Below are 23,606 nucleotides of genomic sequence, written 5' to 3' on the forward strand. Positions count from 1 at the left end.
TGAAGAGTAAAACCGAGCGCCACATTGCCAATGACGCCCGATATCGCGGAATGTACTTGTTTTTAGGTTGGCAGCACTGAATTAGTTTACCATCGCGACCGCAACGCAGCGTTGGCGTCGTGCAACACCTTTCATTGTATTGACTATTGACTGATTCTGAACACAGAGAATAATGTATAAAACTAATTTATCCTTTAATTGTCTTAGTTCTTGTTAAAATATATTGTATTATACCTTAGTTTAAGTGTAATAATGCCTCCGTTTACATAAAAGTGAAACAAGACAGCCCGTCGAGTGCTACGCGGCCATTTTACTTGCAATGCGGCAACGGTGTATGATCCGCCATTGGAAACGGCTAGTGTCCTTTTCTGAGTGCAAGATTTGTATTTTGTCGATTTGTTCGACATAGAAACAACGGTGAACCATGTGTGATAAAAGTGTAGTGCGGACTTTAGTGTAGTGAAGCACGGTGGTCGGGTGTTTCGAATAATGTGCGAACGATGGAAAACGAAGTGAAGCAGCGCAATCAGAGAAACAGGCGAAGGGAGCGGGCACAGCGCATGCAAGCACAGCGAGAGAGTAAAGTTAAGGATGGGGACAGCGGCGAGGACGAGTCTCCGGCGAGAGAAAAGCCACCTCGTCCTCCGGCCAGGAGAAAGAAGTCGAGGGAGCCTCTCGGAGAGGAGGACATCATTGATGGTTTCGCCATAATGGCATTTCGCACATATGAAGATCTCGAGGTGAGTTTAGATTCATAAAATATCTCATATACCACAACTATACGAACCCATAACAATAGAAACTAGACAACGTAATCATTTATTATTCTTTAATTATAACTATAAGTAGATACAACTGTTTATATTTACATGTTTTTAAAGTCGAGATACTACATATTTTATGCTGATAATAATTCGTATAGCAGACTTCTTATTCAATATAAAATAAACGAAACGACTAGATATTGCGTTCGTAGTTGTCTATTTAAATAAATAAATTAAAAAACATTGTAAAAATGATTGCTGAATTTTGGCATTGCTATTTTTAAAAGGTATTTATTTATCCGTGCAATAGATTGTTTTTTACTATCCCATCTAAAAAAATTATGCTATGTAATCGCTTCAGACTTCATCTCGGACGTGCATTGACCCTTGATTGAACCCTACACACTAATACTTTGAAATTGAAATTTAGGAACCAATTAAAACTGAAATAAATTAATTTAATTTTTTGCTGATGTGTGTTTCGTTAAAGAATATTGCTTGACTGCATATCTATGAGCTAAGTGTATTTATTATGTGAGCAGCTGACGGCGCGGCGCCAGTCGGAGCGTGCGGCTCTGTTCTTCGGGCGAAGTGCACCCGCGGTCTCCCACTAAGTGTAAATTTGGTCTAAGTGGCTTTCGCTCGTTTGTGCTCATTTATCGCGCCGTCCTCGGAACGACAATATGTTGTGTATGTTGAAGTCTCGTATGCGCATAACAAAACTACATTTCGCGCTATCGCTCTAAATTATGACGACAGGCGTGCCGTTTCTGCCTCGTTGTGGCTCGGTTATATTATAGGCCCAAACAGGTTCCTTTGCTCCTATTTAATTCACCACATGCGGTGTGCAACGTTTATGCAATTTCTGCTTACAATGGCTGTAAGCTAATTTTCTACAGAAAACGGGTTTTTGTTGAAATTACGCCAACGATTCGACATATGGCTAATAAATATGAGGTTTCTCTTTATAATTGTATAAAAAAACTATCGTGCAAAAAATACGGAACAAATTGAAAACACACCTCCCGACAGCCGTTGCGCTGTTTTTTCATTCGTTTATATTTTTTTCTTTTATGTAGTAGTTTCATTTATACTACATATACTATTTGTGTATTAAAATTATTATCGATATCGTGCAAATTCTACACTGAACTTGTATAATATCAACTTAGTTCATATCAAATGAAAAAATGTATTTTATCTGCAGGTAAACATTTATTACATGTTATGTTATCAATACGATTACAGGCGAAATTACTTTGCAATTAATATTTGGGTAATTCAAATGTGCTGCGCGTGTTATAAATTGTTCTAATATTGTACACTATTACAAAGCAAATATATAATTATAAGCAAGAAATTATTATTAAGCATTAGGTGCCACTGTGAATGATTGTGATTTAATCGTGGACGAAAGCAGTAGTTAAACAATAATTAAAGTTATACGAGCGTGACCATGTCATCTTATGCCCGTAAGCGGCAAACGACAAAGAGAAGTAGGTAATTATTTTCCCACGATATTCTTACCGAGTCCAGTTTCGTATCAGGTGATTCTATGAAATAAACAAAATATCAGCTTCCAATCTGTATAACAACGCGATAATATATTTATACTTGTAATCGTTTTGTTTTGTTTATAACCTCATTGATGAAAATAAATAAATAAATGAATGAATTATACAGATGATCATTGAAAACGATGAAGATTTATTTTGAAAAAAACATTTCTTTTAATGCTAATTTTTACTCGTGTTTAAATGTTACAGTCAGTGGTAGTTATAAGTTACCTATATCAGTTTTATAAACTTAGTAAAATTTAAAAAAGCCAATCATTAAAAATTTTTATTACGAATTTTTGTTTATACCTGTACTTTTCTTGAAATAGACTAAATAATTTAAATTAATACATACCACTATCACTTTAAAATGGTAATTAATTCGAAATATGTAAAAGGGAAATATTTATTGTTGAACGAGTTTTTTTTGAGTATATTCGAAATTAAAAAAGGTACAATATGTATATGAACAAGACGTCTAATAAGACTATTAAAAATAAAAAATAAATATCTTCATAGTTTAACAATGTCCAAATCTGATAAACATCCGAGATAAATTGAATTTGGCACGTGAAAGTTGTTGGCCGAAAAAATTACCTCTGAGCTAATTGGTTTCTGAAGTATCTAACTCTAGTAAAATATTGTTTAAATGCAATCTTCAAAAACATATTTTTTAATACATTCACCATGTTGTTATCAAAGTATTTGTAAATTCATATTTATATTTACGTGTACATTAACCAGTCACTTTCATTTGTTTTACCTAATGGAGTGCTAAATAAAATTGCAGCGCAGTTTAACTCATTGTTAAAAATATTTGCGAAATGTTTCGGAGCAAATACCTACCTGCAAGCTTTATTACAGAACGTTGCACACAAGCCGTTAAAGCGATTCCCCGCTAGAGATGCCTCAGGCTTAAGCCGGTACAAGGTAATACCTGTGAAAGCTGCGGTAGTGAGACGCATAACAACTATACACTAGGTTCGGGATTCAGTGTATGCTTGTACAAAATCAATATATGTCGCTTTAGAAGACGAGCTACTACGATTCGGAGCAGCGACCGAGTGTCTCGGCGCCCCTAAACACCCCCGTGACCCATCCCCTTCTAGTATTCCCTGGAGCTTAATGTTAGCACGCCGTGACATAAATACTTACCTGGGAAAACTTTAAACCGCTTTCTTACATTTTATTACTTCTCACGTTAGCTCCTTTTGAACTTTTCGCACTCGTCAGCAAATATTCCAAAGTTATCATGTAAAGATATTCAATTGATGTAATAAAATACCGTTAGGCCGTTTGTTGATTAAAAATATTTATCGTAAAATTTTATATATTTAATGTAATTTTACTTCGCTTATCATATTATTTTTATCACTTTTTAATAACAGCTATAAATTATTTAAGGCCAAATTATATAACATAAGTGTAGTGCATACCCTAACAAAATAAATCCAGACATTTTGAGAGCAACTCACACAGACGCAAGCCACCGCCATTAACTTTTAAGAATATTGTAGAAAAATTGCTTTGTCCTCCGCGTATAGGGGAAAGTTGTGTTCGCTTGTACCTACTACAATTTTGAATTCACGAGTCGTTTTACTTAGGCAATAACTATGCAAATGCAAATTTTAAGGAAGACAATATATTTTGCACCGTTTTACGTTGCACGGGCAAAAAGTGTTATCTTATTAGTATTAGATAAATGCAATGTATTTAAAATTACCGATAAATAATTATTTCATTTCGAGCAATAAAATATAGACTGTAAAAATTATATGTTAAAGCTAACGTCATCTTGTATTTCCAATACATTATTATGTATACAATAAAGGAATATTACTGCCTAATTGAATAAATACGTTATTATAAAAGAATAAGGGTACTCAATATATATGTTAATACCCTTTTAATAAGAAACAAATGTTACATTTATTACCGTCAAATCTATTTATACACAAATAAAATATAACGATACTTTATTCCTATCATGATTTACTATCGATAAAACACTTTATATAAAACTACTACCTACTCGAAAAATACTAGCGAAAAAAACTAATATGCAATTATGTAAAATTTTAACATTTATCCTTTTACTTTTTAAGTTTTAAGTAGGTAGGAATGCGAAATTGGTGAACGGGCAACCAGATGGATGGTCATCACCGCCTATAAACTATCTGCCATTAAGAAATATTAACCATCTCTTACATAACCAATGCGCCACCAAACATGAAATAATATTTTACGTCCCCGCGGCTGATGACACTGGTATACTCATTCTTCAAACCTTACCAAGGAGTACTTCCGTAACAATGTTGCTTGGGCGTAGAACACGTAATGAATGTGTGATACTCTAATGAACTTGCATAAAGTTCTACAACAAAGTAAAAAATTACAATAACACTGTCTTAATGGCATTTGAGTGAGATTTTTTGAATGTTATACATAATATATAACCACTCGAAAATCGAAAATACATAATCGGTGTATATTATTTTGACATAGTTTAAGTTCGTTTTACTATTACTTCATATCAATTAGTAGTATTTAAAGTTCCTTGCGTACGATGCCTTATCGGATCTGAAGTTTCTGTTCAACGTAACTAAAACACTCGTTATCAGTGTTAAGTTTTATTAAACAATCTTCGTAAATGTGTCGTAAACTGGTTCTCTGTTTAGAAATGTGGTTTTGTTTTGCTTTGTACGTGAAAGCGTTATTTCCAACGTAAACATACACTCGGTAACACGTACTACTTAATAAAATTAGCTTCTTAAGTGCATGTTACCATTACAACGTGAAACATAGCAATCATTGTTTTTCTAAGTATTTATACTTATATGTGTAATTGTATTTATCCAATATGGAACGCGTATCGCTAATGTACCATTCACCGTTAAATATAGATGAAAAATCTTTAGAATTCATTTGTCTCTGTTTGCTCATTGGTTATCCATCGTGAAGTGGATATTAGCACACATTAGTGTCCATTGCGCGACATTATATAAACATTGTAATATATCGCCCTATTATCATCTACCATACGTCAAGTCAAAGTAAATGTTTACAGTAGTTAGTATTGGTTATGAGACTCGCTCGACCACTTGTACCTTTTTGATTTGGTGACAATACAAATAAATCTCCCATGATTGATGACCCGGAAATACACTTAGCGAAGTATGCGGGGGAGATCGTGTCGGACTATTAATTTTGTCTACGTCGTGTTAATTAAATGTATGTATTGATACAGAATCTAAGTGTCGTAATGACACTATAAATTTTATTAAGATATAATATAATAAATATCATCCGAATTAAAAATTGAATATAGTAAGTAAAATGAAACAACTAGTTTTATAACATAAATGATTATTTTATTTTATAAAACTTAAATTAGACCGTGAATAAAATTAAATTATAAACAAATGGTAAACTAAATTGTAAATTGAATTCTTATCAAATTATTTAAATACTCAACTATAAAGCGAACCATATGTAGTAAAACCTTTTAACGCTAAATATATTTTTGAGTAGCCTTTTAAAGTTACATCAGCGAATAATTATTTTTAAGTAACAGCCGCTTCTTTTACCTGAATGTCGGTTCACAGTTAAACACTAAAAACACTATTAAGTGGAAGTCCGAAGTAATTCAATTTAATCAATATTCCCGTCGCGAACTTTGCCTTACGGCCTCATAGGAATTAACTCAGTTAGTTTCGAAGAATGTTAATCACGACCTCGTTTTACAATCGCTATGGCGAACTATTACCGAATTAAATTAACTCGCATAAAGACTTAATGAATTCTTAGCTGTTTTTAATATATATTAGCAGAAAAAAAAATACCATTTTAGCGTATATTTTTAATCAATAGATATTTTTGAACGATCTGTGGTCGCGAATACAATAATAAGTATCTAATATTAGATAAATATAATAAAGATATTATCGCTAATAATAGTATTATTCAATTCATGAGATATCGGCCCACCAAGATTATCAATAGTCTTATCATATTTCTTTATAATTAATTATGACAATAATTTAAATACTTATATTATATAAAAAAAAACTATCGCATTAAGTAGCGGTTGATAACGATTCAGATTGCACTTTCTATTTTATGTATCAGATCTAAAGTATACCGATGGAGATTAAAATAGTTTTACTATTTTCCTACTCTGATGATGTAGATAATGTAAGCAAATCAATTTACATTGATTTTTCTTTATAAGAATATATAATGCGTAAGAAGCAACAAATTTATAACGTGAATTATACAATAATATTAGAAATACAACTCAGTATTTAGCTCCGAGATAATTTTATACCTATTTTTTTTTAATATTTAGTTTTGTTAATACATATAGGACGATTAAGAATTAAAAAATGAATTAGTTCATTGATAATTCCTTCCTTGGTAGATCCTTCTGTAATATAAGTCGTAAGCTTACATATCTGCTAGATAAAAAATACATCTCGTTATTCTGTTCTTGCAATGTCGATTATTTTATGAAGAATAATAATTGTAATCTAATATATTTAAATATACTACATTTTTTTACTATGAATCATAACTGCTAGAGAATTACATACAAATAATTTTACGTATGTCGATGAGCTAATATCAAATAAAAGCGCAGTGGTTGTTAGGTGTAAATAATAAGCTTTCCTCCATTTACCCGCAATTGAATTCTAATACGATTAATGTGAACACAAATAGAGGGACACGTTAGTAAACAGATTATTAAAACATATAAAATAGCAGAGTAAAAGGTTTTGATGATAAAAGTATCGACGAGATCATTGATCAGAGTGACGGGCTAGAATATTTATTAAAAACGTTTCGGTGAATTAAATAATGAAAATTATAAATTGCATTGTATTATAAATTATTTTTACTACCTAAAAACTTACAGCTCACTTGAATAATATATAGCAGTCATCTTTATTTTAATAAACGAACTATCTCATTTAATAGAAAAGTAAATGTACTGTATTTATAAAAATATTATATTATCAAATGTACCAGATTCTAAGTGAATTAAATACAATAGCCTGATTCAGTTTTCATAAAGTGTTCGAGACAGAAATAATAAGTGTCTAGAAGATTGTATCGTATCACTACAATGTTTACAAGGGTAATGGTTGAAATAGGGTCCTTCCGCCCACACGGGGCGGCGCGAGGTGGCGACATAATCGCTCTGGAACACGCGACTGTCGCAACGAAAATCGTTTACAAAATATTTCGATTACAACCCTCCCACTTAATTGTTTCCTCCACTATAGTTGAACAAACTTAAAGAATGTTTAGTCGGGTTGGTGAAGATACTAAAACGAGGTATAATTTGAAGTTTTGATTCGTCGCTAAGGCATTTATATTATGCATATAAAATTTGCTTCTATACAATAAATACGAGCAATCATAATAAAAAAACATGTAATAAAAATGTGCATTTTTCTTTAAAAATAAAATATGTAGACAAACTTTATTTAACAAAGTTAAATAAATAACACTATTTTTTACATCGCGATTCATTTTCGGGTTTTTTTTTTCAAACGTTCATCCTATTATGAATTCCAGCTACCGGCTGAGCTTCGGAATTGTTTTCAAAAAACATATTGTGTGCACTTTTTTTATTGCTTTTGTAGTTTTATTTTTATTTTTAGGTATTGTATAAAAATACAATTGATAAGTTAAAATTTTATTGTGACTTTCCCAGGATGATTTAATCTTAATATAAATCCCCCTATCGCTTAGTAAAAGATAAAGAGCCGTTTCTCTTGATAAGTTAATTATGTGCCGTACTAAGCAGAGCACCATAATCGTTCATTACCATGCAGTTCAGTATCTAATCCGGCGTGCTAACCCACGCCCGCTTGTCTGATGACTTAATTAATGACCCGCCGTGTCGCTGGTAATTAAACAGCTCTGGCAAATTGAAGTTAGCGCTTGGCCCCGCGGCTGCCGGTGGATTAAAAACCGAATGCAATTTGCTAAGCACCCGACCCGGATTCTAAATTGTTTGATGGAACTCGAAATAAATAAATAAAGGTCGTTTTTTTTTTCTATATCTTACAACGATATAACAAATTATTCTAATAATTGCTGTTAATTTTATGGTGCTACCGTAAATTATAAATAATATAAAAAATAATAACAAACAGTTCACCCAAAAAAACTCAATTAGCAAATTAAATTAGATAACTAATCACGTTGCTCGCAGTAGCTAGCACCTGTACTGAAATCAAGTTTTTACTTGGAATCCGACGTGTCCGAGGTAAAGTTTATTCGGGATGTTCCAATTTAGTTATAAAATACCTTCGATATACAATTTAGTGGAACGGGTATTTTTAGACGATTTTTTTTTTTGTTTTTTTTTTTGTGTAAGTTATCTTTTCCGATTGTGATTGTAATGTGAAAATGTCACATATTGGGTATGAGAAAAATAGGGTATTCGCAATTTATCTCATTGGAGCAGCGCGTTTACAAATACCTATCATCCATGTATAATATACAAACTATGTTATTTATATCCCCAAAACAAACAAAAAAATTATCTCATCACAGAAATCGAATCGAAGCTATGTTTATTTAATTAACGCGTTTGTGTTTCGATCCCTTTGATTTATTAAAATTATGCTAAGTAGCAAGTAACAAATTGGCCGTAACAAGCCATTAAGAGGCCATTATTTCTTCATAATATTAGTATCGGAGCTGTCACATCGGTGATTAATTTGTTGTCGGTGAAGCAATTAGAGTAAATGACCGTTGTCGACGAGGTGTGACTGCGTGCGTGCGTACTCTAGCTGAGGAGGCAGGTGATTACCTTGCGGGCTGCGGCCCACTGAGTTATTGACCGATGCTAATTATTGGACAACGTCTTGTGAACATGCTATTATGTTTCATTTAAACTACACTCTTGACGATATAATGGAGGGTTAGTACGAATACTTTCCATTTTAAATTCATATCTAATTTTACTCGTTTATTTAGAAACCGTGTTTAAAATAATTATTTTATCATTAACGTATAGTTTAATTTTAAATGATACGCATACATGCGAACAATGCTTATAAGTATGTAAAACTTTTTAGTGAATTTAATAGAAAAAATGCGAAAAATCTCAATAAAAACGGTAACTTTATGTTATTAGTTATAAATCCCTCTGCGACTGTGACGAAAATACAATACTCTCGAGATCTTTATGTGGTTTCCACAAAAGATTTTATATACAATTCATTTTAGTCTCATAAAAAAGTTATCACGGATTCGCAGAAATCGGTTGAGCTATTTCTCTGCCAGCGTTTGCTTTTGGCCCGTGGGAAAAACAAATCTCAATATCTTTGCCATAACATTTCTTTGTCTATAATTGATACTGTGCTATTCATCAAACTTAAACCAAATAAACTATTAGCACCTCAATGCTATTTCTGAATCTTTTTACGTGTTAATAGTATTATTTAAATCGTTTATTTAATTACTGAAGTAAAAACATCTTGATAAGTTGGCTTAGTAAAAAGTGTACTTAAAGATTGTGAAAAACAAGTTTGTGATAAGTACTTAAGGTAAACTAACAAACTTACTTATTATTACACTTTATTTAAATTTGACTTAATTAACATGATCTTATATCTAATTTAAGTTTTTGTTACCAACTAATCGCATATATAATACAAGCAAGAAATATAACTTGTTGTATATTAAAATACGATTATTTGTTTTGAACAATGTTATTGCATTATAGGTATATTTTAGAAATAATAAAGCAAAAATAAAAGTTGATTTCCAATCGACATATGCTCTACTTGACGATAAAGTTGACGAATAAATAGTGACTTTATGAATACGTTTTATCTTTTAAACTTCACAGAAACCAATAACAATTTTATGAATATTTATGACCGGCCTTCAGCGCTTCACATTATTATAAAACTTTTCAAATCCTCTTACAGTTCCGTTTATTATTACATTCTTAGTTTTTTTTTCTCGATAACTAGAAAGTACTATATCATGTCTATTACGTATATTGAAAATGTGTAATAGATATGTTTAAATTATGAATTGAAGGCAAAAAAAAAACATTTATTTTTATATATAGAATGAATACAAGACGACGTTATTCTCTAATAGTCTTGTAACAAAAGATTACTCAAACGATTATAGCTACCGTGCTAATGATTGTTTGTGATAAACAATCGTGTTTAATGTCGAAGCCCTATTTGTGTATTTAATTATATTTAATGACTCTTAATAGCGTTTTTCATTCAAATGTACTATTCAATTAGTCCGTTTATAAAACTCAGTCTATTTTGTTTTTATTTAGCTATTTCGTCTTAAAAGGTATTTTCCTTCTTTAGGTTCTCTGTTTGACCTCTTTAAAGATAGTTTAAATGATTCTTGTTTTTATTTAAATGTTAAACTAGCGATACGTCCTGAGGTCGCACGGGTGCAGTTTATTATTTAATGTTATATTAAGTAAGCTATATTTTATATTTCTTTGCAAATGCTATTGTTTGAATTGTTAAATTGCATAATGTAACTTTGAAGTCATATCTGTTTTATTTAAAACAGATGTATTAATTATACACATAAAATATATATACTAATAATAAAGTATAGTACTTTTTGCACCCATTTCGTTTAAACTACGTTGACATTCCTATAATTGAAAAATGATTATGTTGTCAGACAATATTTGTGAACGTTGACGTTGTAACTTAATAGTAAAATGTTTTGCATGTAACCGAAATATCTAGTTATAATTATGTTTTTGTTTCACTTGAAACCATTTATCTAGACACGCGGTAGCGTGTCAGCCAAGTTCTAGTAACAGAACTGGCAAGCAGCACCGTGTGTAATATTACACGAACCATTTGGAACCACTTTTGACCTCCTCATAACTCAAAAACTATTTGACATAAATGTGTCAAATTTGGCTCATATATTGAGACTCGTGAGATACATATGTGTTCCAAATTTCATAAACGCATCTCAAATGGTTATTTAGATATTAACATCTAAAAATCGTCATTTTTATCACTGACTGACCTATAGATCAAAACTATATCCTACTTCCAGGTGACCTAGAAAGTTCAAATTTGGCATGCAGGTAGATAATTAGGCCAATATAAAGGAAAAAATCTGAAACTGGCAATTTTTTATCATTTTATTATAATTTTTCATTTTATTAGGTCTATTAGGAACACTTATATACTTAGTTCCTGTAATAACTGCAATAAAAAAAATGATGTAAGAACCATCAATCAAAACTTATGACAGCCGGTCTTAATGTGGATTTTAAGGTCTTCACGTGAATATATAACAAGTTGAATACCACCCTTAAGTTTTTTATATCCAAATATTTCCGTTTTATTACTTCTGAGTATAGCTGACTTTCGTATTTATTACGTTATTAACTAGCATTTAGCGCATATCAATGGTGCAAAATAATTATACTTTACTTAAAATAATAATAATAATAGGTATTTCGGTACACGGCGCACGACGCGACGCCGGAGCAGCGGGATAGGAGCGTTGCGATTAAACCTTAACGCGGACGTGTCTGAGCGAGTGGCAACCGCGCTCATAAGAATTATTTCAATGCCTTCCGAAGCTGCCTAGTCTATTCGACTGCATATTTTTTGTTTGAGTATACTAGTATACAACAATAAAATAGGTTTCGTGAGACTGTAGTAGAGTATGTATATCGTAACTGGAATGATTTAAGTTTGTACTCTAGCGCTACAAACGGGGATCCTTATTGCTTGGAAGAACAGTATCGAGCAAGCTTGCTGATGTCAGCAAGCTTAACAAAAACCATTTGGTATTAATTTTGTTATTAATAAGTACCTACTAATAATTTATATACAAAAAGTAGTGATATCCCATCAAAAACATAAATGTAAAAATGAGAGCCAAGTTAAATATTATGATATATACCTTGGTTGTTGTCTTCAACGACAAAAGAAGTGAGATCTAAATTTGTGCCAAGTTAATAGTCCTTTCTGAAATTTATTTATAACTACATAAAATATCATTTCTTCTTATAACTTGGGGTAATATATTGTTGCCTAAGGTCTGACTTGGCTAGTTCTTATATGTTTATAAACACAACTTGTAGTTTGTGTTTAGAATAACAAATTATAACTCAGAACATCTAAGAAGAATGGAGGACAGCTCTGTATTGCTTAGTTAGTATTAACGTACATTAAGAGCTGCGATGGTCCAGTCACTAGAAAACATGAATCTTAACCAGATACCATTGAATATTTTCGTTCTTAATTTGTGCAATAATATATATGTATAATTCATTTGTAAAGGCTTAGAACTTACGAAGGCTATAATATAATTCGTATATGAGAACTAGCCAAGTCAGACCTTAGGCAACAATATATTACCCCAAGTTATAAGAAGAAATGATATTTTATGTAGTTATAAATAAATTTCAGAAAGGACTATTAACTTGGCACAAATTTAGATCTCACTTCTTTTGTCGTTGAAGACAACAACCAAGGTATATATCATAATATTTAACTTGGCTCTCATTTTTACATTTATGTTTTTGATGGGATATGTTATTTAATAATCTTGTTAGTTTGTTCGATTAGATTTATTTTGCACTACTGAATTCAAATGGAAACTATTTCAATATAATATTCCACGGAATATCTATATTTATATAATTTATATTACACACAGCCTAAAATTTTAAAGTTTTTTGTGATAGAACGCGCTAATATAAATAATTTATCGCCTGTCTGATTTGCATAGTCATTTTTACATTAACTAGTTAGTTTATAAATATATGTTATAAGCTATATAAATTAAGGCTTGACATAAACATTAGCAAACATTATGAAACCGAGTGTTTAATCCAAATTTAACGCGAGTAAAATTGGAGCAATGCTAGTTAGTAATAAACATTAAAATCGGCCTTTAGACGCTTAAGACTCATCCATCGAATTAAATAAATAATGTACTTATCCAAAGTTAAAATTTATATATCTAAATAATCTTTTATTTTTCCTCAGGCTGCTGTAAAATGCGCTTCCTCACCTCGTACCAACGCGTTGTCAACCAAACCAAGACTACCGTTGGCTGCGCTTGCAGGCGATGCAACCCGCAACCATGCAACCGCCAACGTCAATTCACATGTAAGTTATGAGTGTTTCATGTGCAAGAAATTTGAAACAACACTATGTGGTTAACATAATATGTTAGAATGAAAAGCAAGACTTGTAAATATGTCGTAAATGGAGCCTGCTTTAAATTCCGCACGATATGGTTAATGCTTATACCATTATGTCTTCTAGACTTGCATGTGATAAATCAATAATGTGTATAATATCGCTGTTAAGCATGAATTGTTAATGTCTTTGTTATCTTCGTTCTCCGTCTCGTTCTTAAAATGTATCTAGTACCACGCCCCGTCCATAAACAGCTCATTGCGAATTAGTAATGATTTATGTTGTATTAATAAACTCGGTCAAATAGGTAAACACTTCCTCTCTCAACAAGCCGTATAAATGCGTGTGGGTGTTATTCAATTGTCCGTATCACGATCATAGCCTACGTAAAGCATCGCTTTTACTTTTCACTGACCGTATCCATCAGAGATTAATGTGTTTGGTGATCTCACAAGTCTAAATGCAGCCGGTCTAAATCGGTATGCCATCGACGTGCTTCTTCCGGAGTGCTTTCTCGCCAAACACATAAAATGTACAAACGTAAACTATTATTCCACTTGTCAATTTATATAGACTGTTTAATATGCTCAACGCTTGAACACGCGCTAATAACAACTACAGAGCCAATTATTATATTTGAATTCGACGAAAATAAAATTATAAATTTGAAACGATTAATAAAATTCAGGGTCAATGAAATGAACCTATAAAACTTTTTTCATGTTATTACAATTTCAATAATAACTCTATTTAAATTACTATATTATGTTAATCATCTCATATTTGAATAGCGTTCGCTCGAGTGCTCGACAAAACGGTATTCATTAGCACCTTGGGCTGGAGATTAAAAAGAAGACGTTGTTTTTGCATAAATTCTTGATTGCAGTGAGAAAAGCAAGACGGAAGCTTGTGAATCACAATGCGCTTGAATATTACAGTGGATAAAGCTGGCTAGGATGGGGCGAATTGTGGATAGTCGGGAGCGTGCATTCGACATGATATTAAAATAAAATGCCGGAGAGCCGGGCATGGCGACGGCTGATATTACCTATCGTCTCTACCATTATACTTCGTGCCTATACAAATTGACTCATTATTGCCGTACACAAAGGCTGAAATATCGATGTGGATGTGGTTATTTCTTTTAATGGTCTGGTGACACGTAATTGAAGCATAATGTTGATTAAACTTTTATTATTCTTTTACGGCTTTAATTAAACTCTTGATAGTTAGTAAAATAATAATTTAACCCACTTCTTTATAAAATTAGATTAGTAGTCGATTCAACAGTATGAAATAATATTCTGTGTTACTTTCTTGTGTAAAAGAACATTGCTATTATTAAAAAGATTTTCCTTGTGTAAGTATCCTTGTATACATAAGCTCTAAATAGGTTCACGTTTCTCCCGATGCCAAAGGAGTGCTTGGCGGAATGCGAGCAGTTTACCCCCACATTTCGTCGGTTCGCCGCGAGCCAAGATATGTCGCAATCCCATCCAATTTGCCTCCCACCGCTTGTGCTGTTGTTGGAATAAAGCGGAAAATCTTGCTCTCTCGGGAAAAGAATAAATTATATCGAAGCCTCCGTACAGCTAAATTTTGACTTGGTGTTTTTTATTGTGAAACAAAATCGTTGTATATTTACAGATTCATTTAACTGTTAATGTTTATCAATACAATTTTTAGCATTATTTTTTAACTAGCTGCTACCGACTTCGTTCGGATAAAATTTATACAAAGTTATAACTTCGATTGTCCCCCTTAGAGTTTAAAATTTAAAAAAAAAAAAACATTCTTATCTATAATACTTGAGTAAAACGTCCAAGATTGTTGCCACGTACAAGACGCGAAGCATAGCGCCTCCGTCGCGGTGTCGACTAATAGCTCCTCACAGATTCAATTTGCCGTCAAATAGAATAGTCTCCCGGAGCGCACTACGCGATCATTAAGTTACGCCCTCTTCTCCTGTGAGATAGTGTTTCGAATTCTTACCAGAATAACTTGCCATTGAATTTATATTTCAATTTTACACTTTGTCCGCTCCGTATATTTAAACAAATTTTGTTGAATTTACTCCATTTATATATATTAAAATAAAACAAACATATATCACGCAAACATTTCGGTATCAGACACGTAAAATATGAGGGTGAAAAGTGAAAATGTAAAACGGAATTTCATTTTTATAAATTCGAGTAAACTCTATCAAGGCACGGAATTGCAGCGAAATAATTGTGTGATAGCGGTTCAGGAAATAAAATACCGTTTCTATTATTTGTGAAAATATTTATAGCATTTTTTCACCTGTCGCTTTCATTTTTACATAGCGAATGTTTTTTATCGGTTTATAAAGTTTTAAATTATTTTTTATCATGTAACTATTGAATTTTATAGAAATTAAAATGTAAATTCACGTATGAATATGGTGTAGGTAGAATATACGGTACGATAAAATGTTTCACTACTTCACTAAACAAACTGACTCAATTGAATACAGCACTAGTTGTTACAGCCAATAAAAGATACCACCAGCCTGTTGTCCAACAAATAAATTTAACCTCAAATCTAATGCAGACATCAATAGGTATAGAGCACAAACGTACTTCCGTATAAAATTGGTTGCGGTGAAGTGAACACGAGTTGATTGCTTTCGACAGAGGCGCATCCTTATTGTGTTGTCGCTGAGAGCTGGCGACTCGCCACAGACTGCGGCCAAAATGTTTTTATTCCCTCTTTCGATATTGCAGTTTGCTTACGTCGCCCTCCATTTACCTTATCGGTAATATATGAAACGTACGGTAGTTCTTTTATTTTTCATTAGACGGTTAAAAGATATTTTATAAAACATCGAATAATACTTTCTATACCTATATAACATTAATCCTAATTATCATCTAGACAGAGCTTAAACTACAAGTCAAAGAAACTAAATATTTAAAGAGATTTCGTTTTATAATGTGCTATCTTAACTTCATAAAATTGACTCGTTTAAAATGTCATTTTTAGTATACCGAGGCGAATATATATGATAGTTTGCGTTTTAGGTGCTAAAAACGCACTAATAAATGGAAAAAATATGAAAATTTGTATGATTAAATGAAAAGACGATGAAAGAGGTCTTTCTTGTTTGTTGATGTTTTATAAGTAATTTATATATATTAAAAAATATTAATAATAACAATAACTACTTGTAAAATGTAATCTCTCCATCAAATTTAATACCATAACGTAATCGCGAATCATGTCGAGAGATGAATTATTAATTATTCAAAATACCTTCATTATTATTCAGCTAAAGACAATTAATGCAATAATTTAACATTTACGAGAAATATTAACAACGGTACGAGGTTAACTATAAATGTTCATTATATCGTAAGTTGCTAAATAGTACTTAAATAAAGATGAGTTGCGTAATAAAAATTCAAACGAACAGTTTTATCTTTAATTTACAAAGTTAAATATTCACGTAACTAAATTAGACCGTATTATATATATCGTATTGTATTCATACGATACTTTGAACATTTGAACAGTCTATTTCGATTTGTGACACTAAATTCGAAATTAGTTAGCGTATCAACCACAATGCAATGGAAATGTTAATTCAATCACAGTTCCATTAGTTCGGCTTTCCGCAGTGTAATATTAATCTCGGAGCGGTCTGTCGCGAAATTCCATTTAGCAGCGCCGCGGGCTAACGACGAGCGCTGTTCACGCCGACGCCGACGCCGACGCTCAGTCTGATTGATCCGATGTGATGTTGTGTGCCCGGATTAAAACGTGATAACTTCAATGTTACAAATCGGAAATCCTTTAGCTTTACGCCAGTTCTATTTTGAGCAATCTCGTAAATGTTTAGCGAAAATGACATTCTGTTCTACGTTTGTTCCTAAGTTATTGTACCTAAATAGGACTCACATGAACACAAGTAATATTTTAAACAAATGTATTACAATATAAACAAAGCCAAGAACAAGAGCTGGGATAACGTATTAGATAAAATATGTATATTTTAACTGAAAATCGAGAAAGGTAAAAATTTAATTTTTTATTCATCAGCCTGTACTGAACAACGTGGTGAAATTAACTGAGAATCTTCTTAGAATCACCTTACCTGGCGCTAGGATATGTTGCTACTTTTTATATTCATAGAATTAATGGATATGTATCATATACAATTATATGACAATAAGAGATCAATTTTATTTGTACTAAACCTTCATTATTATGTTTTCGTTGTAGCTAAGCATAATGAACCTTGATAAAATAAACATGTTCTATCAAGAACCTTTCCTAGAAATATTCAATTAAAATACAAATATTCAGAGTTTAAAAACAGTCTGAATTATTAAAAATGACCTTACTAAAAGTAAAACCTGCTGTATGTCTGGTCATTTTGTGAAACGTCCAGATGTCGACTGTGAATTAATATTTAAATACCCGACATACATGATAAACACGAAGTTTAATTTACTGTTTGGTTTTATTGTAATTTTAGTTTGAAAAATAAATGACTAACAATAGAATGAATTGTTACTTTATTTTCATTTAATTTTATTAAAACTAATAATAGAAAATATATAACTAAAATATATAATATAAACAAAATGAATTATATCTCGATAAATTACTTGACTTACAAAAAAGGTCAATTGTAACATATTAATTAATCCATTCAATGTTAATCAAGACAAAGGTTTCAAATAAATGCTATGATAATATCTACTATTTAAACTCACAAGTCTGATTGACTTATAATAGTATCTGTTATCTATAAGTAATTGAATGTATCAATTACACTGACTACAGTAGCTTGGTGTATAGTATCAAGGACTCTGGTATCGTTGACAAGTTCCAACAAGAGAGTTACGTGCCTCGACATAAATAAATTATGCAACGCGCCACTTAGCGATACCACACCTTGCCACCTCACTGCCGTCACCGTACACGCCGACGTGCCCTCCTTCCGCTCTTGACTCCACGATGACATATTTAACGCGTCGATACAATTAATCGCTCATACACATCGAATATATTAGCCGAGTTCATTAATTAATTTATTAAACGATGAACGGAGACGAAATACAACAAACCTTAATATTTAAAACACGACGCTTAGTACAGATATTATCTAGACATGCATGCAATAAAATATAGCCATTATATTTAAATGGCTTTTAACAAGTTATTGCTAAAGCGTGATGTAAATGAAAAATACAATGTTAACGGTTACGTGTTCTGTAAGCTAGAAAGTTACTTAATATCCTGTTGATATAAATTTAAATAAATTGTTATTGGGAAACGTATACGTTCGGGTTATTTGATGCACAATAGAAGTGTATTCATGAAAAATGTAATTGAATGATTTATCGCGTTGGTCACGTTTCGCCGCCATATGGAGTCCTCATGAATAAGTAATGTTCGGCAGCGGTCGTTGTTTCAATTAGCGGTCGTGTCGTCGGTCGGGCATCGCCGCCTGCCACCCGCCGCTGCTGAACCGACCGGAATGCCATTTATAAACTGAATCTCTGCCACCCTCCATTAAAACTTACAATCGCGCAAGCATCGTAAACAGCAAACGTCTACTTCAATTTCATCGTAATAACTCGTTCCCTCGTTATACCTTACACACAACAATTCTCTTATATTGTACTGTTTTATTATTAAGATTGTACTTTACGTGAACATTTAAAGGTTATAAAGTTAAAATTTAATTGTTAACATGCTAAGTTTCATTCTTGGAACGCTTTTGAGGAGAAAGGGTCGCGTGAGAGCTCATTATAATTAGGGCGCGATGTAATGAGCAAAAGTAATTATGTGGTTAGCATCCGGCGCAACACGATCCACCCTGGATTAGTAGGATCTTACTCGCCTACACGATGTGGATTAATTTAATATATGTTTTTGTTTATCTCTTTTATGTAAAAACTCGTAAAGGAATCCCCTACACTAGAATGGGGACATAATCGACTACATATGTCTTATTGTTATTTTTTGTGTAAGGAATGGATCGTATTATGTTTTTATATATTGCCTGCCACTTAAGATGACAGTAACAATATATTAAGTGGGCAAAAAAGGCAGTTATTTTGTGATTCTAAATTTATACAACGCGAATTATAAACTACGACTAAAATTAAACTGGAATCATTTAAAACTTCCTTTTAGCCGTAAGAAATGATATACTTCAATTTAAATTTCGTTACATAAAAATAAGATTAATGACTAAATGACCTCATAACAATTTATTCATATTTTTTAATATCAACTTCTTTATAAGCAATATTAGCAATAGAAGCGAACGGCGTCCTGTCAATTTAGTGTAACAAGTTTTCTCTTAAACATAAAGAACATGACTGAAAAAGGAAAGCAAAATCAAATTGCGGACTAACTTATCCTAAGTAATAAAAACATGGAAGTTCACTGAGCGAGGGCGGTCGGAGAGTTATCCATTTACAGAGAGTTAGTCGTTTTATTTTCTTTTATCCGTCCCGTCGAGCGCTCATCGTTGGGCAGATTTGCTTCCCCCCGATTTCGTCTTCGGAACCCTCCCGTGAAATAGACGCGAAATGTGATAAATGGGATGCTCTTTTTATTGTTAAGTCCGGGGTGCGTTACGTTATAGGGAGGCCCATTTTGGCTGAGTCCCTGTCTTATCAAATTTTCTTATATCTCATATACCGTTCAATTTTAAAAGGCAGCGTAAAACGCTTTTATGCCCTCATCCATAAAAATTAAATTGTATAAAAATTTTGAATTTATTTCCTTCCAACATTGCTAGATTTTTGCTGGATGTGCAGTATTACATTTATTTTTGTCGAATAGTGGGATAATTCTGTACTCCTTCTGCAGGGTATAACGCTGCTTCAAGACGCTGGTACGTCGGATGATAGTGGAAGGGCATCCGAAAGACTCACGGGCAGTTCGGTGGCACCCCGCGATCCCGATTCCTCCCGCGATCGTCTTAGCGACGTATGTATATAATTCTGTAACTTGAAAAAATATTACTTATATCATGTGTGTCCAACGACTCGAATGCTTTACTCGTTTTCACATTACGTGTATATTTTCAAAATACATTTATGTATTCCGATGGTGTCCGTTGTTGTAACACTCATATTATTTTTTATTAAGATGCATGTTCATTGTTTCTTGATGTTGTATGTTCTGTTGCCGATGCTACTTTCCCAGCCTTACACACGAAGAGTACGACTTTATTACTTTAAAAATATTGCAAACATAAATAAAATATCAATTACAACTAAAAAAAATATTGAGAAGTCATAACGAATCTCGACGTTTAAGGGGATGGCAATTAGGATAAGTTTTCTTTAGACTTAATAGTCGACTCACATCTTCGCTTTTTTTTTCTCCCTGCAGGCCAGTAGCCGCTGTAGTTCCGGAAAAGGCTATATCGTGAGTATACCTAATGTTGTCCTTGTTTTGCGCCCAAATATTTGAACCGCACGTCACGAGCTTGATTACTTCGCTTTTTACATCAGCATGCTTGCCATACCTTATTCGTTTATAAGAATTTCTATTTTTCTTTATAAGAATTTCAAATTTATCTGTATAATATATATTCTTTATAAATAAAACTTTTTATCGAGAAATCAGTTGCCGTAGGCACGTAATTTATCTTTTAAATGTCAAACTCTGTTTAAAGTTGAATGATGATTGAAAATATATCAAAATAATTTATGATCTCATAAATATTCAAAGTAGTAATAAACAAACAGGGTGTCTCTCCGGCATTTCATTTTTCTTTCTAAACATGAGCAAGTTGTGAACCTCATTAGAGGAGTTGAGTTGTTCAAAGGTGAAAGCAATAATTTTCGATTACTGCGTGCAAATTTACCCCGATCACGCAACATATAGTCCCTGTTCGATATTCGGCACGTATAGCACCTAAATCACGAGATTTGTCGAGGCACACTACGTACTCGTAACTTTACCTGCGTCCTGAATACTTCATGTTGTGTATTTATACGAAATTGTAATATCTACGTCTGATCCCTCCGTTGTTTCCCTCGACGCGAACTTCGTAAATATTCAAAGATTTATTCGCCAGCCTAAACTATAATGAAACTCATGTTTTCTTCGAAGTCTCTATTAATAATTTGAATTATGTATACGGCTGTATTTATATGAAACCTCATTTATCTAAATTGATTTATAATAATATTTATGTATCTAAACATTAATATTCTCACGCCAATGATAATTTGGATAACTAATTATATGTTAATATATAGTATTGGGTGTACCGATATATGCAAATGAGTAGACATTGATTATATCACAGAGGTAGGCGTATTTAATCCCGCCTTGGATGACGAGTAATTAGTGTTGATCTATGACTCATTAACTTATTATAAATTGCTGGTTTAATAACTGATGTTCGCTTGTTTCGCTTCAATAGACTCCTTCAAATTATTATGCATGATGCTTTCTGATGTTACAATGTGATTGACACTTGTTCTTATTTTTCTTTTTCTTCTTTTGCAGTGTGATAGTGAAGGCGACGATGACAAGGCAAGTATTTTAATGATATTATTCCATCGGATACACCGTTACATAGCCAAGTTTTGAACGTAAATTAATTAAACTAAGTATATTTCGCCTTCGAATTTGTGAAAAGTTAAAACAACGTCTGATATAAATGTCTGTGTAATGTAAGTGGCGAAGTTGCTCGTTTCCCGTTTATTACACGAGCGAACTCACTCGCACGGTGATTAATCTCACGGGAAGAAACGCCCCGAGCACCTGTTTACAAATTGTTTAGTCGCTATCTATTCCTCTAATTGGATTTTTGTCACGAACAATTTATTTGAAACCATTTCAGCATAATAGTCCATTTAAATCAGGACCGAGTTGGACGTTGCGAACGTGCAGTTTGAGGGTAATAGTTTCGCTTTGTGCGGACTTAACGCGCTGTAGGAGCTTAACTAACTCGTCAACAGGTTGTGAAATGCGAGTCAAAAGCCAGAGTTGAACGTGGAACGCTTTACGGCGTGTCGACGTAGCAAAGGGCGCTGATTACGCGCCGTCGCTCTGTTTCGTAATTACAAGATTGGCGCAGTCGCGAAGTGCCCGTAATTAAGTACGTTATATTACGCCTTTCGCCTCAGTACTAATATGCGCCTGAAAGTTCTAGTTTAAGTAATATTCGTTTAATAACTTTAATTGCTAGAAAGTTAGTTACTACGATTCGTTGTAAATAATATCGAGATGTTGACATGTCAATTAACTACCGAGAACATAAACTGTTACTCGAAACGAAAGTTTAATTTGTACAAGTGTAAATAACTGCTACAAATTAGCTACGGCTCCCATTCAAATCCCAAAAGCTTTAGAGACCGATAGCATTGTTCGCAAGCGCTGGCAATTCCGATTCAACCGCGTTCCTCTTAATCTAATTATGCCTGTCCGCTTCGCTGCCCTCAACTCACCCCCTTGTACCTTTGCTTAGTGTTTTATCTTAGTAGGAAACCTAGTCGTAATACGATCACATATTACGACTGAAATAAAATATTACAATTGAGTTAAATGTCTATGATAAAAATAAACTTAATATAGCAATAGGTGACTGGACTAGTATAAATTTAAAGCAACGTGTAATACGATAGACTAAAAATAACTACGAATGTAATTATTACAACTTTGGTATCATTGCGTTTACATACCTTTGTATAATATTAATTAAATTATTTATTTACTGAGTTTTCGTTCGAGACTTTTGAATTCCAATTTGTAAAATATATGTGTGTTTAAATAATTTGTTTTTTCTCTTATAAGTTTAAGAATGACATGTGAGGTTTAGTAAAACGAAATCTTTTTAATGGATTTCAGGCTCATCTTATATGCTAATGTGGACTTTTATTCTCCGATATAGTGACATATCTCATTTGCGATATTTGCTTTATCTTTAATTACTTCCTACTTTTAAAATATTATTAAAGGTGTTTGATTTCATCATGAATGGTATCCGATTTAATATTAACGTATTTCTGTTAAACTTTTGTCCTACTTAAAAGTTAGTACCTCTTTGTTATATAAAAATCATTTATTAATTACACTATAACGTAACTAAATTT

At 32.5% G+C, this 23,606-nt stretch overlaps 1 protein-coding gene across 6 annotated transcripts in view; it reads left to right on the forward strand.

Moving 5' to 3' along the window:
* Positions 1 to 145: 145 nt before the first annotated feature.
* LOC125068145 (fibrosin-1-like protein) overlaps positions 146 to 23,606 on the forward strand; it is a 52,210-nt gene continuing 28,749 nt past the window's right edge. For 4 of the 6 annotated variants that reach the window (XM_047677167.1, XM_047677172.1, XM_047677169.1 and 1 more), the window contains exons 1-5: positions 146 to 740; positions 13,351 to 13,473; positions 20,362 to 20,481; positions 20,890 to 20,925; positions 22,018 to 22,044. In XM_047677167.1, the coding sequence (XP_047533123.1) occupies positions 501 to 740; positions 13,351 to 13,473; positions 20,362 to 20,481; positions 20,890 to 20,925; positions 22,018 to 22,044 (546 nt within the window). In that variant the 5' untranslated portion in view covers positions 146 to 500. The remainder of the gene's footprint in view (positions 741 to 13,350; positions 13,474 to 20,361; positions 20,482 to 20,889; positions 20,926 to 22,017; positions 22,045 to 23,606) is intronic. The other 2 variants (XM_047677170.1, XM_047677173.1) reach the window with 2 other exon arrangements.

This window comes from Vanessa atalanta, chromosome 13 (genome assembly GCF_905147765.1).
Source record: "Vanessa atalanta chromosome 13, ilVanAtal1.2, whole genome shotgun sequence".
Taxonomy (NCBI): Eukaryota; Metazoa; Arthropoda; class Insecta; order Lepidoptera; family Nymphalidae; genus Vanessa; species Vanessa atalanta.